The following is a 22006-nucleotide window of genomic DNA, read 5'->3' on the forward strand; positions in this document are numbered from 1 at the left end:
CTGAGGAAGTATGTCATACTCAAGTCACTCTCTTGATATCTATAAGACATGGTTCACTTTATTCTAATAACATACCTTATGTATTATTTAATTTTATTAATACCATATTTTATTATTTTATTACATTAGTGTGGGAATGTATATATTGTATTTTCTGTAGTATTAAGTTGTAAACAAGGTGCATTTATTGTTTTCATTCCAAAGTAAAATAAAAATCATATTTGTTTTAAACTTGACAGGTACTCAAAATATCTCTTTCCACAATTATTTCCATCTTTGCCAATAAAAAAATGATGGTGCATTGTGATAAACTAGACAACTAAAGAGTGCTTTTGCCACATTAAGTAACACAGATCTGTATTTTTTGTGTTTTACAAATAATGTAAAGTTGCCTTCTATTTTTTACTTGATGCCCCACCGCAGCGTGGTCATTTCTATCTTTCACTTTGGTTGCTACTTGAAATAACATTTGCATGGACACAGTTTTATTCTCTCATTTGAAAGAAAGATGACAAGTTTATTGACCACCGTTCAACAGTACATTCATTTCTGGCCTTGTTTTTGTAGCTCGTTAGCATACTGTTGTGTTTTCAGTCTAAGAGCTGCTTTGTTGAAGACTGCAGTAGAAGGGACAGATCCTGGAACAGGTTTATATTGATCCTCTGGTTACCCCACCTACTTATTATCTCACCCCAACTTGGGTAAGGGCCTGTAGTAGACAGTAGCATTTGTAACACAGATGGGATAATGTACTTGATTGATGGATCAGGAAACAGAACAGCTTCAGAGGACCAAAGTGGTGACATTGTTAAGGCATCATTATCCCCAAACACCTTCTCTTTATGCAGGGACACATTTAAAGCACAATACTGAAATGACGGTTTGACAAATCACCTTTAAATGTCCGTTACTGCCTTTTCTGTTTTCACAGAGTTTCTTTGCACTTTGCCCAGGTCTAAACTAAAGCAAGCTCGTGGCAGTTTGTCAACATGATCTGGCCCTTTGTCAGACCAAAACAAAACAAAAAACCTACAAATAGGAGAAAAAGCACTGAGAGCCTGCTTTAAGTTCAACTCAACTCGACCATTAAAACACATCAATATGATGCAAAAATAAAAGGAAAACATTTGGAGTAAAGGTATAACAAGTAAGAGAAAATCTATGGGAGCTAAAGGACTCAAGTCCTGCAACAGTTTTGCAGTGTCCTGTAACAAAAAGCACCGTTCTCACTGAGAACTATAGTGAACAAAAACACTTTGACAAATAATACCTTCACATCACTAATTAAAACTCTTGTTATTCTGCTCATTCATTCAAACCATTGTTGATTTTGAGGGAAGCTTTGTGGTAAAATAGGCTTAACTTGAAATTACAAGTGGAATTTTACTTCATTAATAGTAAGTTACCTGTTTCCGCACCTGCTGCTTTCCTTCAGTTAAATACTGTAAATCTCATGATGTTTTAGTCTTTTATGAACAGTAATCATATGGCGTGGTAACATGTATATCACCATTAAATCCCAATTCATAGTTGGATGATTTGGATTTATTTGACTTAATATAGAAGCTTCAGTTGTGATCAGAGAGAACTGACTGGGAATACTTTTTTTTAACAGTCTGCTCACTACGTCTCAGTATCTCTCCAGGAAAGCACGCAACACATCCTGTATGTGTTTGCAAACATGTGATGGAAAGTAGTGAACACATTATTTCCCCATTTATTCAGAAAGTTTCACTCAATATGTCTGGTTTCCATGGGAACAGAGGGTGAGCGTGGGCTGTTGGATGCAGTGGCCCGAGCCTTCCAACCAAACAGAGCTTCCTGTTGGAGAGAAGAAAGGTAGTGTCAATGTCAATGATTTCAGATGTGCTGTTATGGATACATGAATGGAAAACAACAGCAGCTCACCTGCATGGAGCCCAGAGTGATCGTCCAGCCTCCAGGTGAGTCTCCCCCATTGGACCTCACTGCTGCGGGGGTAAGGACGCCAGCATTGACGGCCTGGGCTGAACCCTGTGGTGCAGCTGCTTCTGAAGCTGGTGGGGTTTGTGTTGATGAAGCGGGAACAGTCTGTCTATTTTGGGCTGGTGCTGCTCCTGTCTCCTCCTCGATGGGTGCATCTTGTGAGCCGCCGAGAACAGATGAGGAGTTTGAGAGCGGTGGAACTGACCCAGACACACAACTGGGTGCTGGGCTGCTCTCCCCGGAGGCGCCGGGATGAGTGGGAGTGTGCGTGGGTTTCTTCCTGCGGAGCGTGTCGATCCAGCTGGAGCTGTGTCTGGAGGCAAAGGAGGCCAGGGCAATGGACGAGAGCCTCATGTTCTTTCCTGAAGTGATCAGCTCTCCAAATCCTTCCTGGTGGGCAAAGGCGTAGCCCGACCTCCTAGAACCGCCACGAGCACCCAGACGGCCCTCTGACACTCTGCCCATCCCACGCCAGGCACCTCCAACGCTACGACCCACCGGTTTTCGCTTCTTCTGCCGCACCAGCTGAGTGTAGCGCACCTGGAGAAGGAACATGGACAAGAAGTTTGGATTTTGGGGGTTTGGCACTGTTTTCAGTTTTTGATAAATGATAAATGGAAATTAGTTAGTTTTAGTACTATATATACCAGTGCGTCCTGGAGCCAAACTTTAAAAAAATTACGAACCATCGTCACCTGATTCACAATAAGCGTTATTTATAAATCTTGAGAAGAGCGAATTTGTGCATAAATAAACATTATTGACCATTTTTACTGCCAATTCAGCATCACCTTTATTATTACCTATTATCTTGAATGGGTAAACCAGCCATTTCAAAGAGATATACGTTTGATAAATCACAACTTTGTTTTATGCAATTGTTATTGAAAACACATACACATGTTAAACACTTTATAAGTTAGACCAAATAAATGCCTTCAGGTTGAGTAAAGAGGCTAACTCATTATTTTCATTTCCTCTCCTCAATAAAACCAACAAATGTACGCACGCCTTTCATATTATCAGAATTTTAGATAAACATTTTTAATAAAAGATTTAATTTGGCGACCCTAATAAAATCTGCTGCGACCCACCGGTGGGTCCCGAGCCAGTATTTGGGAATAACTGCAACATAACGTTTACCACAGCGAGTTCGCTTGGATGCCCCACTGGCTTGAGACTGACGAGGCCACACACTGAGCTCGTATACTTTAAAGTAACTTGAGTCATTAGGGTGCACTGATTAAGTCAATATTTGCAGAGTACTTTCAGTGCACAAGGCCAGTTACGGTAGGCATGAACTGATCATCACACACACACACACTCACACACACACACACACACACACACACACACACACACACACACACACACACACACACACACACACACACACACACACACACACACACACAGGCAGATTAACTGTTTGTACGTGTGCAGTTAATCATTGGCTGAGACCAGTTTCAAACTGACCTGTTGCGAAGATGAGACATTGAGACATGTTGCAATGAAGAAGACGGGAACATCAGGGTTAGAAATTTTGTGTTTGTGTGTGTTTTTCTCACCGTGTCTGAGAGCTGAGGTTTGAGGTCCACCTTAAGGAAGCGGAATGCCAAAACTGGAACTATACATATTGCTGTTGCCAGTGCAATAGTTAACCACACAACTGGCTGCAACAATGTGCTCTGGGCACTACCTGCACTCACAAACGCACATAAAAAAACACAAGCATTAGCAAATATGTTTCAGGACTTTACAGTATTTCACAAATACTAAGAACAGACAGATATTAGACGTTTTTACATGATGATCTCAATGGCGGCGTGAAATGATTTCAGCAGAAGACTATAGCAAACATCATTAAGATATTATCTTTTATAGAGCCACGACATTGTCATATTTGGCTTGTCACATACAGTACCAGTCAAAAGTTTGGACACACCTTCTCATTCAATGGTTTTTCTTTATTTTTATTTTTATCTACATTGTAGATTAATATTGAAGACATCCAAACTATGACGGTACACATATGGAATTATGTGTTAAACAAACAAATGCTCAACAAACCAGAATATGTTTTATATTTTAGATTGTTCAAAGTAGTTGAATGAGAAGGTTTTGACTGGTACTGTATATAATAACAGGTAGCAGTCCATAAATGTTTCATTTGCTGCATTTTTATGGTATTTTACCTTATTGACTTTTTCCTGATTCAATCTTCAAATACTTTTGTTTTGTTTGCTTTCTAACTATAGTTATCGAGAATAATTTAATTTTGATGAAACTTTACTGTTAAAAAATACTGTTATGTTTTTTGTTTCAGTACAGTATGTTAATACATTTGGTAATACTGGTTTATTGACATTTCTAAATGAGCCTCCCTCAGTGCAATCTATTACAATCAACTTGACAAATGTGAAGCATCGTTAAAAATAATCAATTTTTTATAATTACATTTTCTGAAATACTTGATATTGGGTGTCTGTCTGTTTGTGATTGTTTGTGTGTGTGACGGACAAATAACAAGAAGAAGGGACTGACCTACAAAGTGGAACTGATTGGGAAAGATCCTGAAGAGGGTCTGACTTTGCAGAGCGAACATGATGGAGAAGTAGAAGCCCAGAGAGCCCCACACAAACACATGGTTGATAACAGTCCAGAAGCCTGTGTCAAGAGCGATCTACATAATCAGATACAGAAACACAGGCAACAAAACAGCACAGTTAATACCACAGATTATGGTGCAGAAAGTAGTTAAATATTGAGGTTGCTAGCTGCTAGCTGGGATGAACGCCAACACTCTCCTCTCTCACCTGCACGCTGACCACAATGACCAGGGCTGTTGCCGTGGTGACTGCAAAGGTCTGGTAGTCGGCGAGGGGCACTCCTGTGCTCTGAGTGGCCTCGGACAGGACGGCACAGGGGACAAAAAACAGCACCACAGAGGTGTAGATGCCCTGGGCGATGCAGATGAAGAACTCTCTCTTGTTGAAGAGGAGGTTGAGCTGCCCCGGCTCATACAGTTTAGGATACTCCAGACTCCTCTGATCAGGAACATCCTACAATAAGAGAAGAAGTGAGGAGCTGCATTTAATAAAATAACACTAGCCTGCTCTGTTGTAGTTGTAATTACAAAAAGCACCTGGATATTTTTCCTGAAATAGTTCCCTACAGTTTACTCAGTTAATTCAATACCAAGAGTCCACAGCCATGCTAGCAGCTGTGAGAAAAATGCTAACTTCAGCATGCCAACACACTCACAAAGACAATGTATCATGACAATGTTAAGCAGCTTTAATGTATACCATACAACTGATACTAATAGGAATACCATTAGTTAAGAGGTATTTGTTCATGAACCAAAGTTAAAAGTCCAACCTGATGGATGAACAATTTAGTTATTACAATATCCTGAATGTCATAATGAATGTCATGGCAATCCATTCTGGAGTTTCCTAAATAATTCACTAACAATGTCAACCTTACTGTGGCACTGGAGGAGCAGTCTTGGGATTTTTTTTAAAGGCAGTAAGCTCTATCTTCTTGGGACCATGAATGTTGGTACGAAATTTTATGACAGTTCATCCAATACTATTGCAATATTTCAGTGTGGTCCAAAGTGGCGGAATGACTGACCAACAGACCAATACTGCTTTCTCACACTAGTGTAGCAAAAATGTAGCTTCATCATTCTTTATTGTATTGTTGTCATGGCTGCAACAGAGAATTCACTCAAATGCTTGTGGTTCTTCAATTTAATGGAAAGGATAGCATGCACGTTAGGCTCGAACATACCTGGTCAAATAGCCCCATGGCCAGCACAGGGAGGGAGGTGTAGACAATGTTGTAGAGAGTGATGAAGTACTGATCGTACACCGTCTACAAGAGAGAGGAAATGGACACAAAAACACTGACAAAGAGAAAATCATGATTACAATTTCCCAACCCGATTGTTGACATTAAGATGTGCTCATGAGCTCTACTCTCTGACCTGTGCAGAGAAGCCACAGAAGAAGCCAAACCAGAAGTGCACCATGGTGAAGGCAAAGTTCTTGTAGAAGAAGTAGCAGAGGAAACGGCACATACGCAGGTAGGACCAGCGGCCATGCACCAGCAGGAGGCGCTGAAGGAAGCGGAACTGGGAGAAGGAGTAGTCACTGGCCAGCACGGCCTGGATCCCTTCCTGACCTGAGATACCGACTCCAATATGAGCACCTGGAAGAGTTGAGAGAGAAGGACACAGAGAGAAAAAGACAGAAAAGTAAGCCACATAAATTAGGAAAAACAGTTTTGGCTTCCTTTTTGTTTGTTTCTTAATGGGGAATTATGTCTATTAGAAGAGATGAATAACTATTTGAAACAAAGAGGAGAAAGCATGTTAACTCATGTAGATAAAATAGTGCCTACTTGACCCCTCATTTTTTGCAGGGTGGCAAGCCATTTGAGAAATGAGATATGGAAATCTAAAGGTATTGATAGACTTGGATATGATTGGTCCCCATGGTAGATAACTACTCACATTATCACAAGCCAAAGATAAGTTTAGTCTTCACCTATATGCAGTAGCGCTATCGTTGACAAAAGGAATTCTTAGTCAACAAAAGCACCAATTAGGAGAAGTACTCATGAGTTTCCTGGAATTCAGTTATTTAGCATGAAAAAAGCATTAAAAAACAATGACGAATTGAGTAAGAAAAAGTCGGCCAAGACCAAAACAATTGATTAGTCTACTAATTGAGGGGGTAGCCCTAATAAGAAAAGAAGGGTTTATAGCTGTTTGGGACAGACAGTGAATATTTGAAGGTGATCTAGGTGATCAAAACATGATGAGGGAGAATGGAAGTTTTGCTTCAAGTTTTGCTTCAAGTTTTGCTTCAAGTTTTGCTGAGCGGCTCCCAGGTGGGTAGATGGAGTGTCTTTCAAGACTTTTGGGACAGAGACCCTGGGATGACCTTAGATACAGTTGTTAGGTGTTCAATTTGGAAAAATATTCACGAAGTCTCTTAATCAGCAAAAAACAATCTTATTAAGTACGGAATACATTTCGCTTCAGTGAGAATGAATAGAAGGGTTTTTTAAGGCTCAGATGTGTGTTGGTATTTCAGCACTTAAAGCACGGTGGGGAAAAAAATATCCTTTTTATATTTGATGTGCATTTTGCTTGAAATGTATTTTGAAAATAAAAAAGCTAATAAGTCATCTATAAAGAATTAGTAAATAATCAATAATTATGCCTTAGTAAAGGAAGCTAAAGTTACAGATAAAAGATATGCCTCGGAAAAAAACAAATGCAATTTTTAAAAGGTAGATTTAAAGGGCATAAATCACAGGATGTGAATCAACCCCACCCATCACTGCTGAATTGGCTGTATTTCTGCTTTTTACTTGCATAAATTCATTTGAAGAAATATGCACATCAACATGTTCACATGACGTACATCCACAGGCAAACACACAAGGTGATGCAATGCTTACAAAACACAGACTATTACAAACACACTTAGAAAAACAACACAATTGGTTAATAGCTTAACCAGACCTCTCTGTTAGCTTCCCTCTTAAGCAGCTTTAATGTTACAAAAAACATCTTAGTATCATTCTGTTTCACCTTGTTGCGACTCTTAATGAAGCTATATGCTGTTTGCACTGAGTGAAATAGTCAAAAATAATGTTTCAGCACGATTTCACAGCTTGACATATTTGGTACGTTTGGGGATTTCCAATAGATCAAAAATAAAGTTCTGTGGGTTGGTACAATGTTATTTCTGCACAGCGTAATGAATTGTAAACCTGTGTGTCAGTAGGCTTTAAAACATTGAAGACACTAAGAAATTAGTTCTTTAATAACGAGGACATCACACCTAAAGAAAGACACATTTCCACACCAACTTTGTCACGCTTAGTAACACCATGTAGATAAACAACTTCTACCACCTTTCTGTTGAAAATTTCCATTGCCTAAAGGTAGACACTGGCACACATGTGGTCAAACCCTACTTCTCTCTTTTCCTCTCAGTCTTATCCTCAATGATTGCCCAACTCACTTTTGATCATGCTAACGTCATTAGCTCCGTCTCCTATAGCCAGAGTGACAGCTTTCTTGTGTTTCTTGATGAGCTCCACCACCTGAGCTTTTTGCAGTGGGGTGACTCGGCAGCAGATCACTGCTTTGCACGCACACGCTGTCGACACAAACTCGGTCTCCATGTCTGCTTCTAGTGCGTGGGCCTATCAGAGAGCAAGAGAGAGTGGAGAAGTTTTCAGGATAAATGGAAACAGATTAGAGTTGCAGCTGTGGAACAAAAGTTATTTAAGAAGAATATGTTTTGTTTATGCAAGTAACACATTTGACAGTTGACAGTTCGATTCTTCATTGCTTGTTTTGCGTATGTGAGGGTGGGGGTGTGTTATTTATACCAGACTGTGTCCGTTGATTACGAGGGCAAACTCTCCAGAGATGTTGTCCATGAGGTTGGTTGGAGGAGGATGAGGAGGAGGAGGGCACTGCAGCTGTTTCCCTCCTCCATTACCATCTCCTTCTTGTCCTTCTCTGAACCCGTTACCCATGAAGCATCCCTCTATCCTCTCCTCCTTTCCTCCATCTCTGGTTCTTGACAGCTCGATCATCCTTTCCCTCGCCCTCCTGGAGAGGAAGAGAAACAAACTCAACATCAACAGGGCTTGTCTTTGAACCAAAACACAACATGTGTATGAAGAGAAGGAAACAGAAGAGTTGAAAGAGAATGGCGAAACAGACACAGCTGAGAAAAACAATCAAGCAAGAGATAAAAAACAAAAGATGGCGCCATGGTGTTGCTTTGCTTTATATGTTTAAGCTATTTGAATCTTAAATAGTAAACCTTTGGCACTTTAAGGAACATTTTGTGTTTAATTTGGTGTCTTGTTTATTTGTGGTATTCTAAAAATGTTTGAGTCACATTAAGGTTTTATCAGTATGCTTTGTTGTGTGTTGTACTGTCTTTAGCTAGCACTAGCATCAATAATGACATTGTCATTGACAGGAGAAAAACGTTTGACATACAGTATGCTAGTTTTACACTAAAGATGGTAGATTTTTTACTTTGTGAAAGAAACAACTATGTATATAAACTACTAACTACTTTATGACTCAACACTTTTTGGAGGAGGCAGTTAATTTGCTGTGCGTTTAGATATTTCTAACCAACTTGGTGGTTTTGATGTGTTTTGATTTAACTGCAGTGGCTGAATGAAAGCTTGGGTTAACCACTGGATATTGTTCAGTAAGTCATGTTATGTAGTGGAAGAAGGACTACCACACCTTCCTACTCCAATCATGCATACACTTCTTAGTTCTTTTCTGATCAGTGTGAAGCCTACAGTGTAGTGAGACACCAGACGGACAGACAGACAGACTGACCCGAGCTCCTGCCGTACGCTCTGGACAGTGTGTCCACTGATGATGAACACCTCGGTCATATCATCTGTCAGCATCTTGCAGGAATAGCCTATATTGACAGCCGTCTCTGTGAGAGAAAGGGATAGGGTTACTGAAGTGCAGTTAATCGTTTCAGCTGAACATGTTGAAGATTCATGATAAAGCCTGATTGATTGCTCAGCTGGATCAAAATTTGAGCGGAACATGCTGATATTTTAAGATGGCTTAGAAAAGTGATCTAATTCCACTGCCTGCATGCAGCATGTTTACCATCACAAATCAATTACAAAATAATGGCTGGCAAAAGGAACTCGTCTTGTTGATGATCAGGTCCTGGTCAGTGTGACCACAGAACATGTATTTGCCAAGGAACACAATCTTGATATTGCTTTTCTGCTTCTCAATGCGTGACAGTTTGGTGGTCCACTATAGAAAACATGCAAAAGAAATGTTAAGATGCATGCTGGTGAAACTGACGGTAGAATGGAATCATTAGAAATCTGCAGGATTGCCTGGTTTTATGTTGATCATAGTGTTGAATTTCAGCTATGTTTTACAGGTCAATGTTGCAGGCAGTACGCGCATGGCTGCAGAATAGATGGCATGCTGAGTGACCCTTTTCTTTGTTTGTGTGGTCCAAATGATGTGTTTTTAAAACAATTGTGTGCAAACTAAGCCCCGAAGGTGTGTGTAAAAGCGTATGTGTCTCACCCTGCTTGTCTCCAGTGAGAACCCAGATCTTAATGTTAGCAAGAGAGAGAACAGCGATGGTCTCTGGGACGCCTTCCTGCAGCTTGTCCTCTATAGCTGTGGCACCCAGGAGCTGGACAGACGGGCACACACACACACACACACACACACACACACACACACACACACACATTAATTCCAGTTGTCATACCAGCTGGAAATTTAAGTAGTGCATGAAGACAATTTCTGTCTAACGACCTGAAATGGGTTACCATCAATTCAAGTCATTAAATCGACCATCAGTGAAATAAAATCCTGCACTGAGAAAATGTGTTGACTACAGTAAAAGAGAGAAATTTCTTCTCACCAGTTGGACGATACATCCAAAGGACCCTAAAGTTCCCTTTTTTAAAGTGCTATTTTAATTCCATTTGCGGAAGGAAGTCTGCATAAATGTTATGTAAAACAAATGGCTTAATGTTCCACAAAAAGAAAATGAAAGTCAGACACAGACACGCACACGCACACGCACACACACACACACACACACACACACACACACACACACACACACACACTCTCTGGCCAAGTCACTTACCATCATGTCTTGTTCTATCTGCTCATAAGTGGCTGCCAGTCGGTCTTCTCTGCAGCTGGCGGCCTTGTCGGCGCAGCGGTGGCTCTCTGACCACGCCTCCCACTCGTCCTCTGACAGATCCCTGTAGGCCAGCGCCAGCGTACGCAGACCATCGGCTGCATACTCCTAGAACCAAATATACAGTATGCACACAGGCATGTACAAACACCAACATATACACACATTCTGACATGAGGATACACATTGGGAGAAACAATTAACTCTTACAGGTCATTGGCAATCTATTCCACTATTAAGGTCCAAATATAGGCCAAAAATATCAGCGTCTGCCGCATGTCAAGTTGATATACTTTATCTGAGTCAATAATTAAATACTTGCTGTTTGGAGACACTAGATGGCAGTACAATTCCATCCATCCATCCATCCATCCATCCATCCATCCATCCATCCTTGTGTGTTTACTCACATTGAGGTGGTCTGAGGTGACATTCATCAGTTCCTGGTTACAGGGGTGGAGCCTCTCCAGCAGCACAGTGTCAGCTCCTTTACAGTACAGACGGATCCGGCCCTCTGGGTTACGCACTGAGTGAAATGAAGACAGAATACTTCAAGAAATCTATACAACTCTTCAATCACTTTCAAACAACCGGACTCATCAGGCTCTCCTTTTTTTTTTATCTTCAATAAATGTCATTCCTGCATAGAGTGGCTGACATAAGCCAGCTGTTGCTCTAATGTATGAACGTGTACTCAGTGCCTCATGGTCCCGCTGCTCTGTTGCAAGACCTTAAGGCCGGAGAGTGATTTATGACCAGTGGTTTCTGGGCAGTTTTCCAGCACCGTACCAGAAGACCAATCTCAGGAACACACAGTAAAATTCCACTGAAGGATTTGATGTAAACATGACTAATAGCCTATGTCCTCTCTGTTTAAATACATATTTTTGATTTAAACATAAAAAGCTCAACTAATCAAATGAGTCCATTGCAATAAAGGCAAGTTCTAGTTGTGTTAGTCGCATCCAAAGTATAAAAGAAGAGTGCAGATCGTCGAAGACCCCGGATTTAAAGTGATTTTCACATAATATTTAAGTCGCTGTACACCCAATATTGTGTAATCTGCTGCAACAAGGTGCTCATCATTGTAACCTTTTGTGAGTAAGGTTTGTTTTTGTATGACAAGTGAAAAGTCTTAAGGCAAAAGAAAATGAAGAGAATAATAGGGCGAATACACACTTTACGCACCAGAGTCTCTCTAAATATTATGTGGAGAATGGTTTAACTACAGAGTCGTTAAATTGCAGATAGTATTCTTCAAACCTTATTTCATCCAGATTTATATTTTTGATCAAATTTTGTACCCACTTTTTCTTGACTTAAAATAAACACCAACCTATTCCCAGATTTTTTGTAAACTGAACATGATGATCCCTGCACACCTATAACAGACATCCTCTTGCGTATGTTATTGAAGTCAAGTATGGCAAGCAGAGTGTAGGTGACAGGCCGGCCCATCTCTGTCGTGGTTATCGTCCCAGGTGTCCTGGAGCGAAACACAAAGCTGAAGTTTCGAGCTGCCGTCACTAGAGCCCCCTCATCTGGCGACTGAGCCTTATAAAACAGCTCTCCTGGGTAGACAGATAACATGATGATAAATAATGGACAAAAAATAACGGACAGATGGTGTGTTGGTGTCAATGTTTGCTGCCATCTGACCTCCCACATTCCCCTTCCAATGCTCACCCTCGCTCTTCTCCTCACTCATAACGGTGTGACAGAGGGAGAGCAGGCGGAAAAACTCGTGAGTGTGTGCGTCTCCCACTTTCACTGATTCCAGCAGGGTGTCGTCATAGAAACAGAAGTCCGGGTCTGCCAGGGGGTTAAAGGGGGCGAAGTCCAGTCTCTGCAGATAAATGGTGAGTCAGGGACTCTGATATTATGCCATAAACTAAGAGTACACACGTATCCATGTGTATGAATGAGTGTGAATGAGTGTTTCATTAAAACAAAACAAAAATGGCTACTCACCTTTGGCTGAGGTCCCAACGGGTCCGTTCCTTCCCCTGACAGCAACACACACAGGTGTCAGACATTTTTGTGTACTTTTTGTATAGGTGTGTTTTGTATGGTGATTACACACATTGGCCACTTTATACGGTTTACCTGTACAATCTAATGTAGTCCAATACAATTGCACTGCCAGAAAGTCCATATAGTCAGATTTTATGTTACCTGTAATGTTCAGGTTTTGTTGACAGTGTCATAGAGGTGTATATTCAATGATATGTTTAAGCATTCAGATCATAGTTAGTGATGGTGTGGTACTGGACTGCATTTTAAACTGTGTAAAAAGAGAATTTATGGCATAAAAGTTGTATTGAATTTCAATAGACTAATAAGCAGACCTAAGTCTCCCACTTTCACTGATTCCAGCAGGGTGTCGTCATAGAAGTAAGGCCACTAAGTGTATATGTGTGTGTGTGTGTGTGTGTGTGCGTGTGAGCGCGCGTGTGAGCGCGTGTGTGCATGCACTAACCGTAGGTCTGTCCATTGATGGAGCACTTATTAAAGCTCATGATGTTCTGAGTTAGAGTTCCAGTCTTGTCACTGAATATGTATTCAACCTAAAGGAAACATATTAAAACACAAAATCTTAAATTACACAGACAAAGCAGTAAGATTAAAGCTATGTTTTAAAAACATTGTCATATTTTCAAATAAAAGTCAGTTATTTACTTGTAAGAAAGGGTCAAAAGTATTTTTTATTGAGTTGCATGAAATGGATTAAGGGCGGATATTTTGTTCTTATTATTATGAACAATAAGCCCAAGAGAGTGATACATCCTTTAGACCAATAGGTGAAGCGTTCACGTCTCTGAATTTATATCCCTTTTGGTCTGCAGGTGCATTTCATTTGTGCAGTAAGAAACAACTGGTTCCATCATTCAGTTATTGCAGAATGTATATTTCTTAAACAATTTAGGATGAATTGACTAAGCATCAGATGCAACAGAAACTAGGATGAATGTGGGATGGATGGGGATACTACACAGTCAATAAACATGCATGAAATATCAATATCACACACACAGACTGCATTTGCACTATTGTAAGTGTGGATGCCCACCTGGCCCAGCTCCTCGTTCAGAGTGGTGGTCCTGGCCTCAGCTGGTGTGTTACACTGTGAGCAGAACATCTCCTGGTCCCAGTTTATGAAGTAGCTGTGACCCAGCCTGATCACCTCCACACTGACACACAGACAGGTGACAAAGGGACATGATTATTATAATATTGTTATTATCATGACAACAGTAAAGTAAACACCTTGACAACAGAGAGAGAGAGACGACAACAAAAAACAAATAGTCACACACCCATGCGCTAGTCAGGGAGCAAGGAGTGCAAACACTTTAAGTATACTGGATCAGGGGGTGCAGGGACCACAGTAATGGTTTAGAAATGGGGGAGCAGAGGAAACATTTTTTAGGGCTTCATCTGCAGCTCTCTTACCTGAGAGGAAATCACTGTAGACAACATATACAAACAATGTCAAATAAAGTTTAATAATGTCTAATATAAGCAGGATTTTAATACAGGAAACAGCGTAAATGACACAATATTTGGTCGAAACAACTGTCTGCTACAACATCTGCATTAATAGCACTTCTGTTTATTTTCTATGATTCATATTTGTCTTTCATCAATCTTTTACACACGCTTTGTTTTTGCACGGGATGTCTTGGACTTCTCCTCACCTGACATACAGAGAGATAGGCACCACGGTGTTGAGAATGATGACGTAAGACCAGAAGGAGAGGAAGGCAGAAAACAGGAAGTTGTCCACAGGAGGGTCCCAGGGCAGATAGCTCTGAAACAGAGAGCCCACCTCTCTCTCCCACACTGCGTTGCCCACAGCCAGGATCACACCCATACACACCAGGAAGCCAAAGATCTGACAGAAACATGCAGATGGAGAAGCTTTACAGTAAGAGTAAGAAGACGTACAATCTGACCTTACATTTGGAACCCAAATCAGGATAGAAAAGAGGAGAAACTAGATTCAAGCCACTGAGCTCATGTCCTGAAATAGTGACTGTGTGAGCCATAAAAGTGAGAGGTTTGGGGTGTCCTACCCAGAGGACCAGAGTGTTCATCAGGCGATCGATGCTCGTACGCTTAAACTTGGTGCGACCACTGTTCTGCATGAGCTTGGTATCTGGGCCTGAGACCAAAAAAACGGGGAGAGTTAGATTAGACCTGTTATTCAAATCACATACATACTTTCACACACAAATATTTAGGGACACACACGACCTGCGAAGATGACCAGGCCGTAGCAGGCCTCCGTGTTGCGGAGGACACATCCTCGTAGCAGCATGCTCTGGTTGGTCAGGGTGTATTTCTTGTCTCGCCAGTACAGAGTTCCGCAGAAACGGTCCAGCTTGTTGTTGGGGGGCTCACACACCACCTCACCTTCACCACACACACACACACACACACACACACACACACACACACACACACACACACACACACACACACACACACACACACACACACACACACACACACACACAAATATAAATCATATGCTATATCATAGATGTCCACCAAATCCAATAACATTATAAAGTTTGTTTTCCTAACTGTATGATATAGTTTTGAATTATTCATCCATGTTACATCAGGCCATTGTCACACACATAAACACACACCCAAAGACTGAAACACACACCTTTCGTAAGTTGATATGAGGCAAAGTGTGGGTTGATTTGCTGCAGTAATGCATTTTCCGCAGAAGGTGAGGAGTGTATGTGTGTGTGTGTGTGTGTGTGTGTGTGTGTGTGTGTGTGTGTGTGTGTGTGTGTGTGTGTGTGTGTGTGTGTGGGCGTGCTGTGCTCACATTAAAGTCTTTCATTGTGTGAGACTAGTGGGCGGGTGATGATAGGCTGTCGTTTAATGCTGGCAGGGGACGGCAGAAAGAAAGTGTGTGCGTGTACATTTTGTTTGTTTTTTTGTGTTCATGTGTGAGGGTGTGAAGATGGATAACGTTTATGCTAAACACTGAAACCTGCTGACCTATATACTATCAAGAACGGAAGATGAACCAAACCAGAAATCAAAATAAGAGGAGGAGTTTTCTCAAAACTCACCGTCGAATGAAGCCAAGTTGTTCTGGTCTCCAAGCTCAGATGTCACTGAGACAGATTGACGAACCTTCATATTGGACTCTCTGCAAGATAACACAGCACACAGGGATTTAGATGCAGTGTCCTGTTGCTTCTGTAGATTGTGAGGTACTGGGAGTTGATGGAAAAAAATGTGGTGTGTTTTCTGACCCATCCAGCTCAGCTGTCTCGATGTAACAGAGTCCATGAGGTTCGCTGCTGGACAACAGGAGCAGGTCAGCCTGAAAATATATACAATATCAGAGGTTGCACTGCTCTGCACTGCACTTACAGCACAGGAACAGAAATACTAAGGCCGATATGGCACCGTGATGATACAACAGACAGTATTAGTAATTACCAACAGTAGGTAGCGGCCCCTAATAAGGCACATAATGTACTGTATCAGTCTACAATACAGTAGAAATAACCATCATGATCACATGCATATTCAGACGGTTGCAGGCCGATCTCTGAACAGTCCACTCCTATAACAGGTTGGTAGATAAAGTAATCTATAATATAAATGGGCTCACTGTGTGTATGTGTTTTGCATTTAATGTATATCGACGTGTTGGACACACTTACTGCCACAAACTGGTTGTTTTCCAGTTTGATGATATCTCCCACTCGAACGTTCATCCACTTTTCATTCTGTAGCCTGAAACAGCAAAACAGAGAGGAACAGATGGTTAGAGAAGCTAAGAAACTATTGCAATTTAGGAAACCTTGCAAAGAAAAACTGTTCTATGTTGCAAATGACAAGACAGGAAACTCACGAGCCACGGATGAGGACCTGAGACTGACGGTTGTTCACTTGGTTGTCGCTCTTGTGACGAAACTGCAAGAGACAAAGATTAATGTGAGCTTTCAAGTAGCCCAGTCCAGCTCACCATATTTAATGGGCCCCTTGTTAGTTTCTGCTAGAATTAATCAGGTGCCTCTGTACTTTATTTCACGGGGATTTCACAAGATTATGTAAGTTTATGGTGTGTAGAAAACATGCTCACATAGTCATCTGTGGCATCCTTTACTGCGGTGATGCTCAGCACCAGAGCTAAAGGCACAATGGTAGTGAACCAGGAGAGGGAGGAGATCTGAGGTATTAGCTAGAGAGAGACAGAGAAGGTTGGTTTGCAGATTAGTTTAATAAAGGGACATAAAGGCAGTGTGCAATTCAGAGACAACTACATCTGACCCAAGCTGCACAGCAGACCACTCAGCAGGTTCAGGAGCGGGTAAGACGGTTCCAGGAGGGTTTAAGAAGCACTTAGGTTGTACAACTGAATACAAAAGTGTATAAAGTATATAATCCTTCACCTGGGATTAAAACATAACAAGACTAAGAGTCAACAACCATGCTAGTGGCTCTGTGAGGTTGTACTTAGTGCCATCATTATAATATGCTCACAATAACAATGGTAACATGTTGATGTTCAGCAGGTATCATTTTCTTTTCACCATGTTAACCATCTTATCTTAGCACGTTGGCAAGCATTACCACACATTATGACAGAACTTATTTCAACAAAATGTCTTGGAATTTTTTACTTTCATAGTTATATTTGGCCATCAACTTTTATAGTACTTTATTTTCACCTATTCATTTAATTGAATATCCATGTATCAAGCCAACTATTACTTTCTGACACATCTCTGTCCTTTAGAACTGTAAACTAGTAACTCTTCAGCCTTTGAAGTTCTTGCTGCACCTGCACACCCACTACCCTTTGCCATGCTTACATCCCTCTTTACATCCCCCCTTGACCTCCTCCGCTCACCTGCAGTATGAGCAGGAAAAGGAAGTAGGTGTTGGCTACTTCCTGGAACTGCTCAAACAAGTTGACGGGCAGAAAGGTGACGATGTTGTACTTGGATGTCATAATGCAGTTACTCTGGATGAGGAGGAGGGAAATAATTATATGGACTCTCACAATATTTCAGTTGATTTGCTTCAAAGATTAAAAAGTTTTCTCATCTTTTTGACATTTTTTTAGAACATGGACAGGAGAAAATGGTCTCACCGCGTACTGAAACTTTTCGTTGTACTCTCTGTCATTGGCTCTGACCCGTCTCTCCTCCTCTGAAAAAAAAAGGGACAAAATGACAGTTAATTCCTCCGGAGACCTGGACAGAGAAAGAGAGTGAAGGAGACAGACAGTCCACGATGTTTGTGCATTTATTTATAAATCAATGAATCTGGAGTTGTCTGCTGGAGGTTTTTTTATTAGTATTTGGTCGGACACAATCATTCTGTCTCACATACACAATTCAATTCAATTCAATTCTGAATCTCAAACATACAATCTGTGCACACACACATCGGCACAGAGCGAATAATCAGACCAATTATCTCTGATCTTAATTATCTGCTGCCTCTTAATGATCAGTGACAGAAACATAACACATAACCACAGATGTGCATTTGTTTGAGTCAACAGCAGTACTGAGACCCGTTACAGGTATTCCCAGGTAAAGAATAACATCCATTATACGTATGAGTTAAATCTATAGAGCATAGAAGTAAAACAGCACACATGTCTTCTCTCCTGACCCTGCTCTTTATCCTCTTGCTGTTTTTAGGTTTCTGTTTATGCTGAAGCAAGGTAGTTTGGGAGTTCCCCTCCTCCTCCACCAGGCCTTTCTCCTCTAATATTGATGAGACTGCTTTTTAAATGAAATGACTGGCCTGTTTTTGCACAGGGCTGTACACATTTCATATGCACACACACACACAAACGGATATACAATTTAGAGCCAAAAGAAAATGTTGTGCACGGATGAAATGTAGTTCTGAAACCACAAAGTCCTCAACACACTTTTGACTGAGAGGCAATGAGGCACCAAAGTAAAGGACATCAAACAACAGAGGACCAATAATCACATGCACACACATGAACAAAGGCCATGTGGTTTCCTGTTTCTGCAGCACTGTGAAGCCCAGTCCTATCTTTGTTTCTGCTCTACCAAACAAACACAAGCCACTCAAAGAGATACCATAGAGCTTCTCTTTGTTGTTACAGGTTATAAGACAGATTTTGTCACAACTCCAGATGACCTCAGACCAGCTGGGCTGTAGTCACAAACGATTAGTCAAGTTAGAAAACATAAACTATTTCTCCCTTTGATTTTAAGATGCTATCAGGCGCTAATACCTAGGGGGAGTTACGACAAGAATAACCGAATGAGTGGACAATATTCTCTATATTGTTATATTGCAATATTGATATATAATGTATTTCAAATTATGCTAATTACATGAGAAATGAAGTTACTTCCTCACATTAATGTAAAAAAATATTACTACAAACAGTACAGCTTCCACCGTAAAAATGTGAAAAAAAAACAAATTCCACGTGTTGCTATTGTTTATTGTTATGTTACTAACAATAATCAATAGGCATCTTCTGGAAATAAAATTAGATATTGCAATATTATACTATGTTATCTCATGTTTATATTATATATTCTAGTTGTTGTAGTTTTGGTATATATATATATATATATATATATATATACATATATACATATATATATAAAGTTAATTTTAGTGCAGGCATGTTACAACTGTTAGACTTTGAGTGTATATAAAATTGCACCATAAAAGAATGCAGCTCTTGGCTGGTGGTATTTGATATGCCCTCTCCTTTAAACTCTGGTTAGCATAACGGTATCAGATTTGTCTGATCTTGTGGGTGCACATCTATTCTGTTGAAACTCTTCCAATCCTTTCCCTACTCTTTCCTTTTCCTTCTGGCAACTCTCCCAGCTACATGAAGGTCGTTACGTAGCTTTCTGGGGGGAAGTGTTCCCCAAACAGATCCGTCTGACAGGCAGCGAAAAACCTGCAACCCTCCATGAAGAGGCCAAGATGCTTGTGCAAGGTAAGCGCAGGGACTCCGAGGCTTCCAAGAATCTGATGTCATGACGAGGTGGTGTCCGTCCAAGCTGTGCAAGCTGACCAATCCAAGCTGAATGCATGAGCATCTTTAGCAAACTGCCCATTAAGTGTTTAATGTGTCTGACAGCTTCAAGGGCATTAGAAGCCCTGACGCAGACTAGATGCAACACAGCAAGTCTGTGTAAATCTATAAAGCTCCATTACTGAGAAACTTTCAGTTGCAGGCTTACTCTGCTGTGAGCGTAAGGTTTCCATAAACAACTGGGACATAAAGGAGCACATAAATATTGATCCAAAGTAAAATACTTTGTACCAAACAATCTTACACAGAATGACTAACTGACTCACTTTTTTCATTTCTGTCTCTTTAACACTCTTCCCCCCTATGGCTGGACATGAGAGGACACATGCCACAGCTCATGATCTCCTTATGTCTCCATAAGCAGCACACACTCTCACAACACAGAGGGCTGAAGTCATAACAATAATGAGCAAAGAGCGGTCTGAGCTATGGGAAATGTTATTGTCATTGTCATGACTGAATCTAAGGCAGGATCAGAATCTGCGCAGATGTGATCATCACTCACTGGGCCTGATTTAATTAGATGAAGATGGGATGGTAGAATTTTCTGCAGTCATGCGCGTGCATGCACACACACACACACACACACACGTGGACACACAAACAGACACACAAACACTATGATCTAATTAGTTGGAAAACAATGCGGGTGACACAGTGACAGACTGGTGGGCTGGAGGTCAAATGAAGGTGCACATCCAGTGGGATTTGCGACAGTTAAGATAAGGAATAGGGATACAGACGAGGCGGTGCAGTGACAGCAGAGGCTGGCGCCGGGAAGATTGATCAGTGTCTCGTCCAGCAGTAACAACAAGGACACCATCCTACTTATTTATGAAAAATTCAGATTCAGATAAACTCAGTTTTTTCACACATGCACAGATTCATAATCAGCACTAAACATCAGGAAAACAGCTAAAACTGAGCAATGACTTTGAGGCACATTATACAGGTCCTCTTTTAGTATTGGGATATAAAAAAAAGATGACGCTGATCCCAAACATTTGGTAGCAATGAAGACTTAACATAACATTACCTATCTGAGTATGAATAATTACTGTTATTTAATTGACTAATGTTGGATGCGGATGTCTAATAAACACTATGAAAAAGCTCAATGATTGCAGGAACAGCAACACAAAGTGGTAGCCTTTAGTAAAATCCCATTAGGTCTGGAATACGCACCATCTAATATGATGAGGTGTAAGCTACAGTGTACACACACAAGTAACAAATGGGGCCAGTGAGATGAAGAAGCTGGAATGAAACTTGGACTCAGTTGGGATGAGGAAGAGAAATTATGTTTATTTGAGATGCAGTTTGTGCAATCAACAACCTCCTGATGATGATGATGATGATGATGATGATGTTGTTGATGATGATGACGATGATGATGACGGTGAAGACTGTCGGACAATAATAAAATCATATTAACATAATAAGCTCAATTAAACGCAGCCGTAACTGTCACACAGCTCGTACCTGTCCGTCTCTTTTTCGATTTGGCTCCATTTAGTCCTTTCTGTTTCTTTCTCTTAAGGGGAAGAACGAGTGGAAACCATTTCTCTGGGATTTCTGTCGGTATTGTCATCTTGACTTTTCCAACAGTCACCGTCTAGGTTATTGTTAAGATGTGAGCTGTTTCAATGACCGCCGCATCTCCGAAAGGACGCGGGGATAAAGCTCCGATCCGAACTTCAGTCAAGTTGGATTCACCGCGCACCGTCCCATCCCCGCCTCTCTGTGGCTTCCTCCCTCTCGCCTCCCAAAAAACACACACACGCACGCACGCAGGCACACTCATCTGTTCTCTCTCTCTCTCTCTCTCTCTCTCTCCTGCCGCAGAAACACTGAGGTCATTTTTTAAAGCAACTTTACAGTGGAATATTTCGTTAGGCTCTGAATGCTTAAGAGTTATATGATTATTAAACATGTAGGTTGTAGACTTATTTATACCTATACTTAAGGTTGTAAAGAATTTTGGTCGATGACGCACACGCGTAAATTAGAAGTGTTTTATCCATTCTGCGCCACAGCAGACTCATCAATCAACTGACGCACCCATGTGCAAACTCTGCACCGTCAGCGTTTAAGTCTCATCCACAACATAAACACTGCCCGCTGTAAGCATTACGTAACCACACGGGCTCTTGGTTTGTCGGTAGTTACCACGGCAACGGTC

General features: G+C 41.0%; 1 protein-coding gene across 1 annotated transcript; it reads right to left on the reverse strand.

Moving 5' to 3' along the window:
* Nucleotides 1-518: 518 nt before the first annotated feature.
* Nucleotides 519-21506, reverse strand: atp8b2 (ATPase phospholipid transporting 8B2). The gene is made up of 29 exons (XM_054621393.1): nucleotides 21307-21506; nucleotides 17866-17924; nucleotides 17623-17736; nucleotides 16852-16950; nucleotides 16621-16682; nucleotides 16430-16502; nucleotides 16013-16083; nucleotides 15827-15906; nucleotides 14988-15146; nucleotides 14807-14895; nucleotides 14429-14625; nucleotides 13801-13921; nucleotides 13210-13297; nucleotides 12702-12736; nucleotides 12417-12576; nucleotides 12113-12301; nucleotides 11141-11256; nucleotides 10674-10838; nucleotides 10097-10208; nucleotides 9368-9473; nucleotides 8386-8611; nucleotides 8013-8196; nucleotides 5960-6183; nucleotides 5764-5847; nucleotides 4782-5027; nucleotides 4510-4648; nucleotides 3534-3664; nucleotides 1909-2505; nucleotides 519-1821 (listed from the first exon to the last, which is right to left on the reverse strand). The coding sequence occupies exons 1-29, from the start codon at nucleotides 21413-21415 to the stop codon at nucleotides 1732-1734; spliced, it is 4125 nt and encodes a 1374-aa protein (XP_054477368.1). The 5' UTR covers nucleotides 21416-21506; the 3' UTR covers nucleotides 519-1731.
* Between the last annotated feature and the right edge of the window lie 500 nt (nucleotides 21507-22006).

The sequence above is a fragment of the Anoplopoma fimbria genome, chromosome 20 (assembly GCF_027596085.1).
Source record: "Anoplopoma fimbria isolate UVic2021 breed Golden Eagle Sablefish chromosome 20, Afim_UVic_2022, whole genome shotgun sequence".
Taxonomy (NCBI): domain Eukaryota; kingdom Metazoa; phylum Chordata; class Actinopteri; order Perciformes; family Anoplopomatidae; genus Anoplopoma; species Anoplopoma fimbria.

Bases quoted from the DNA above. Each gene is read 5' to 3' on its own strand.
- atp8b2 (XM_054621393.1), bottom strand. From the start codon at position 21,415: ATGACAATACCGACAGAAATCCCAGAGAAATGGTTTCCACTCGTTCTT. The intron at 13,922-14,428 runs GTGAGGAGAAGT...TCTGTGTGTCAG, and splicing joins CCTATCTCTCTGTATGTCAG to TGTGGAGGTGATCAGGCTGG. The intron at 2,506-3,533 runs GTGAGAAAAACA...TTCCTTCTCCAG, and splicing joins AACCTCAGCTCTCAGACACG to GTGCGCTACACTCAGCTGGT.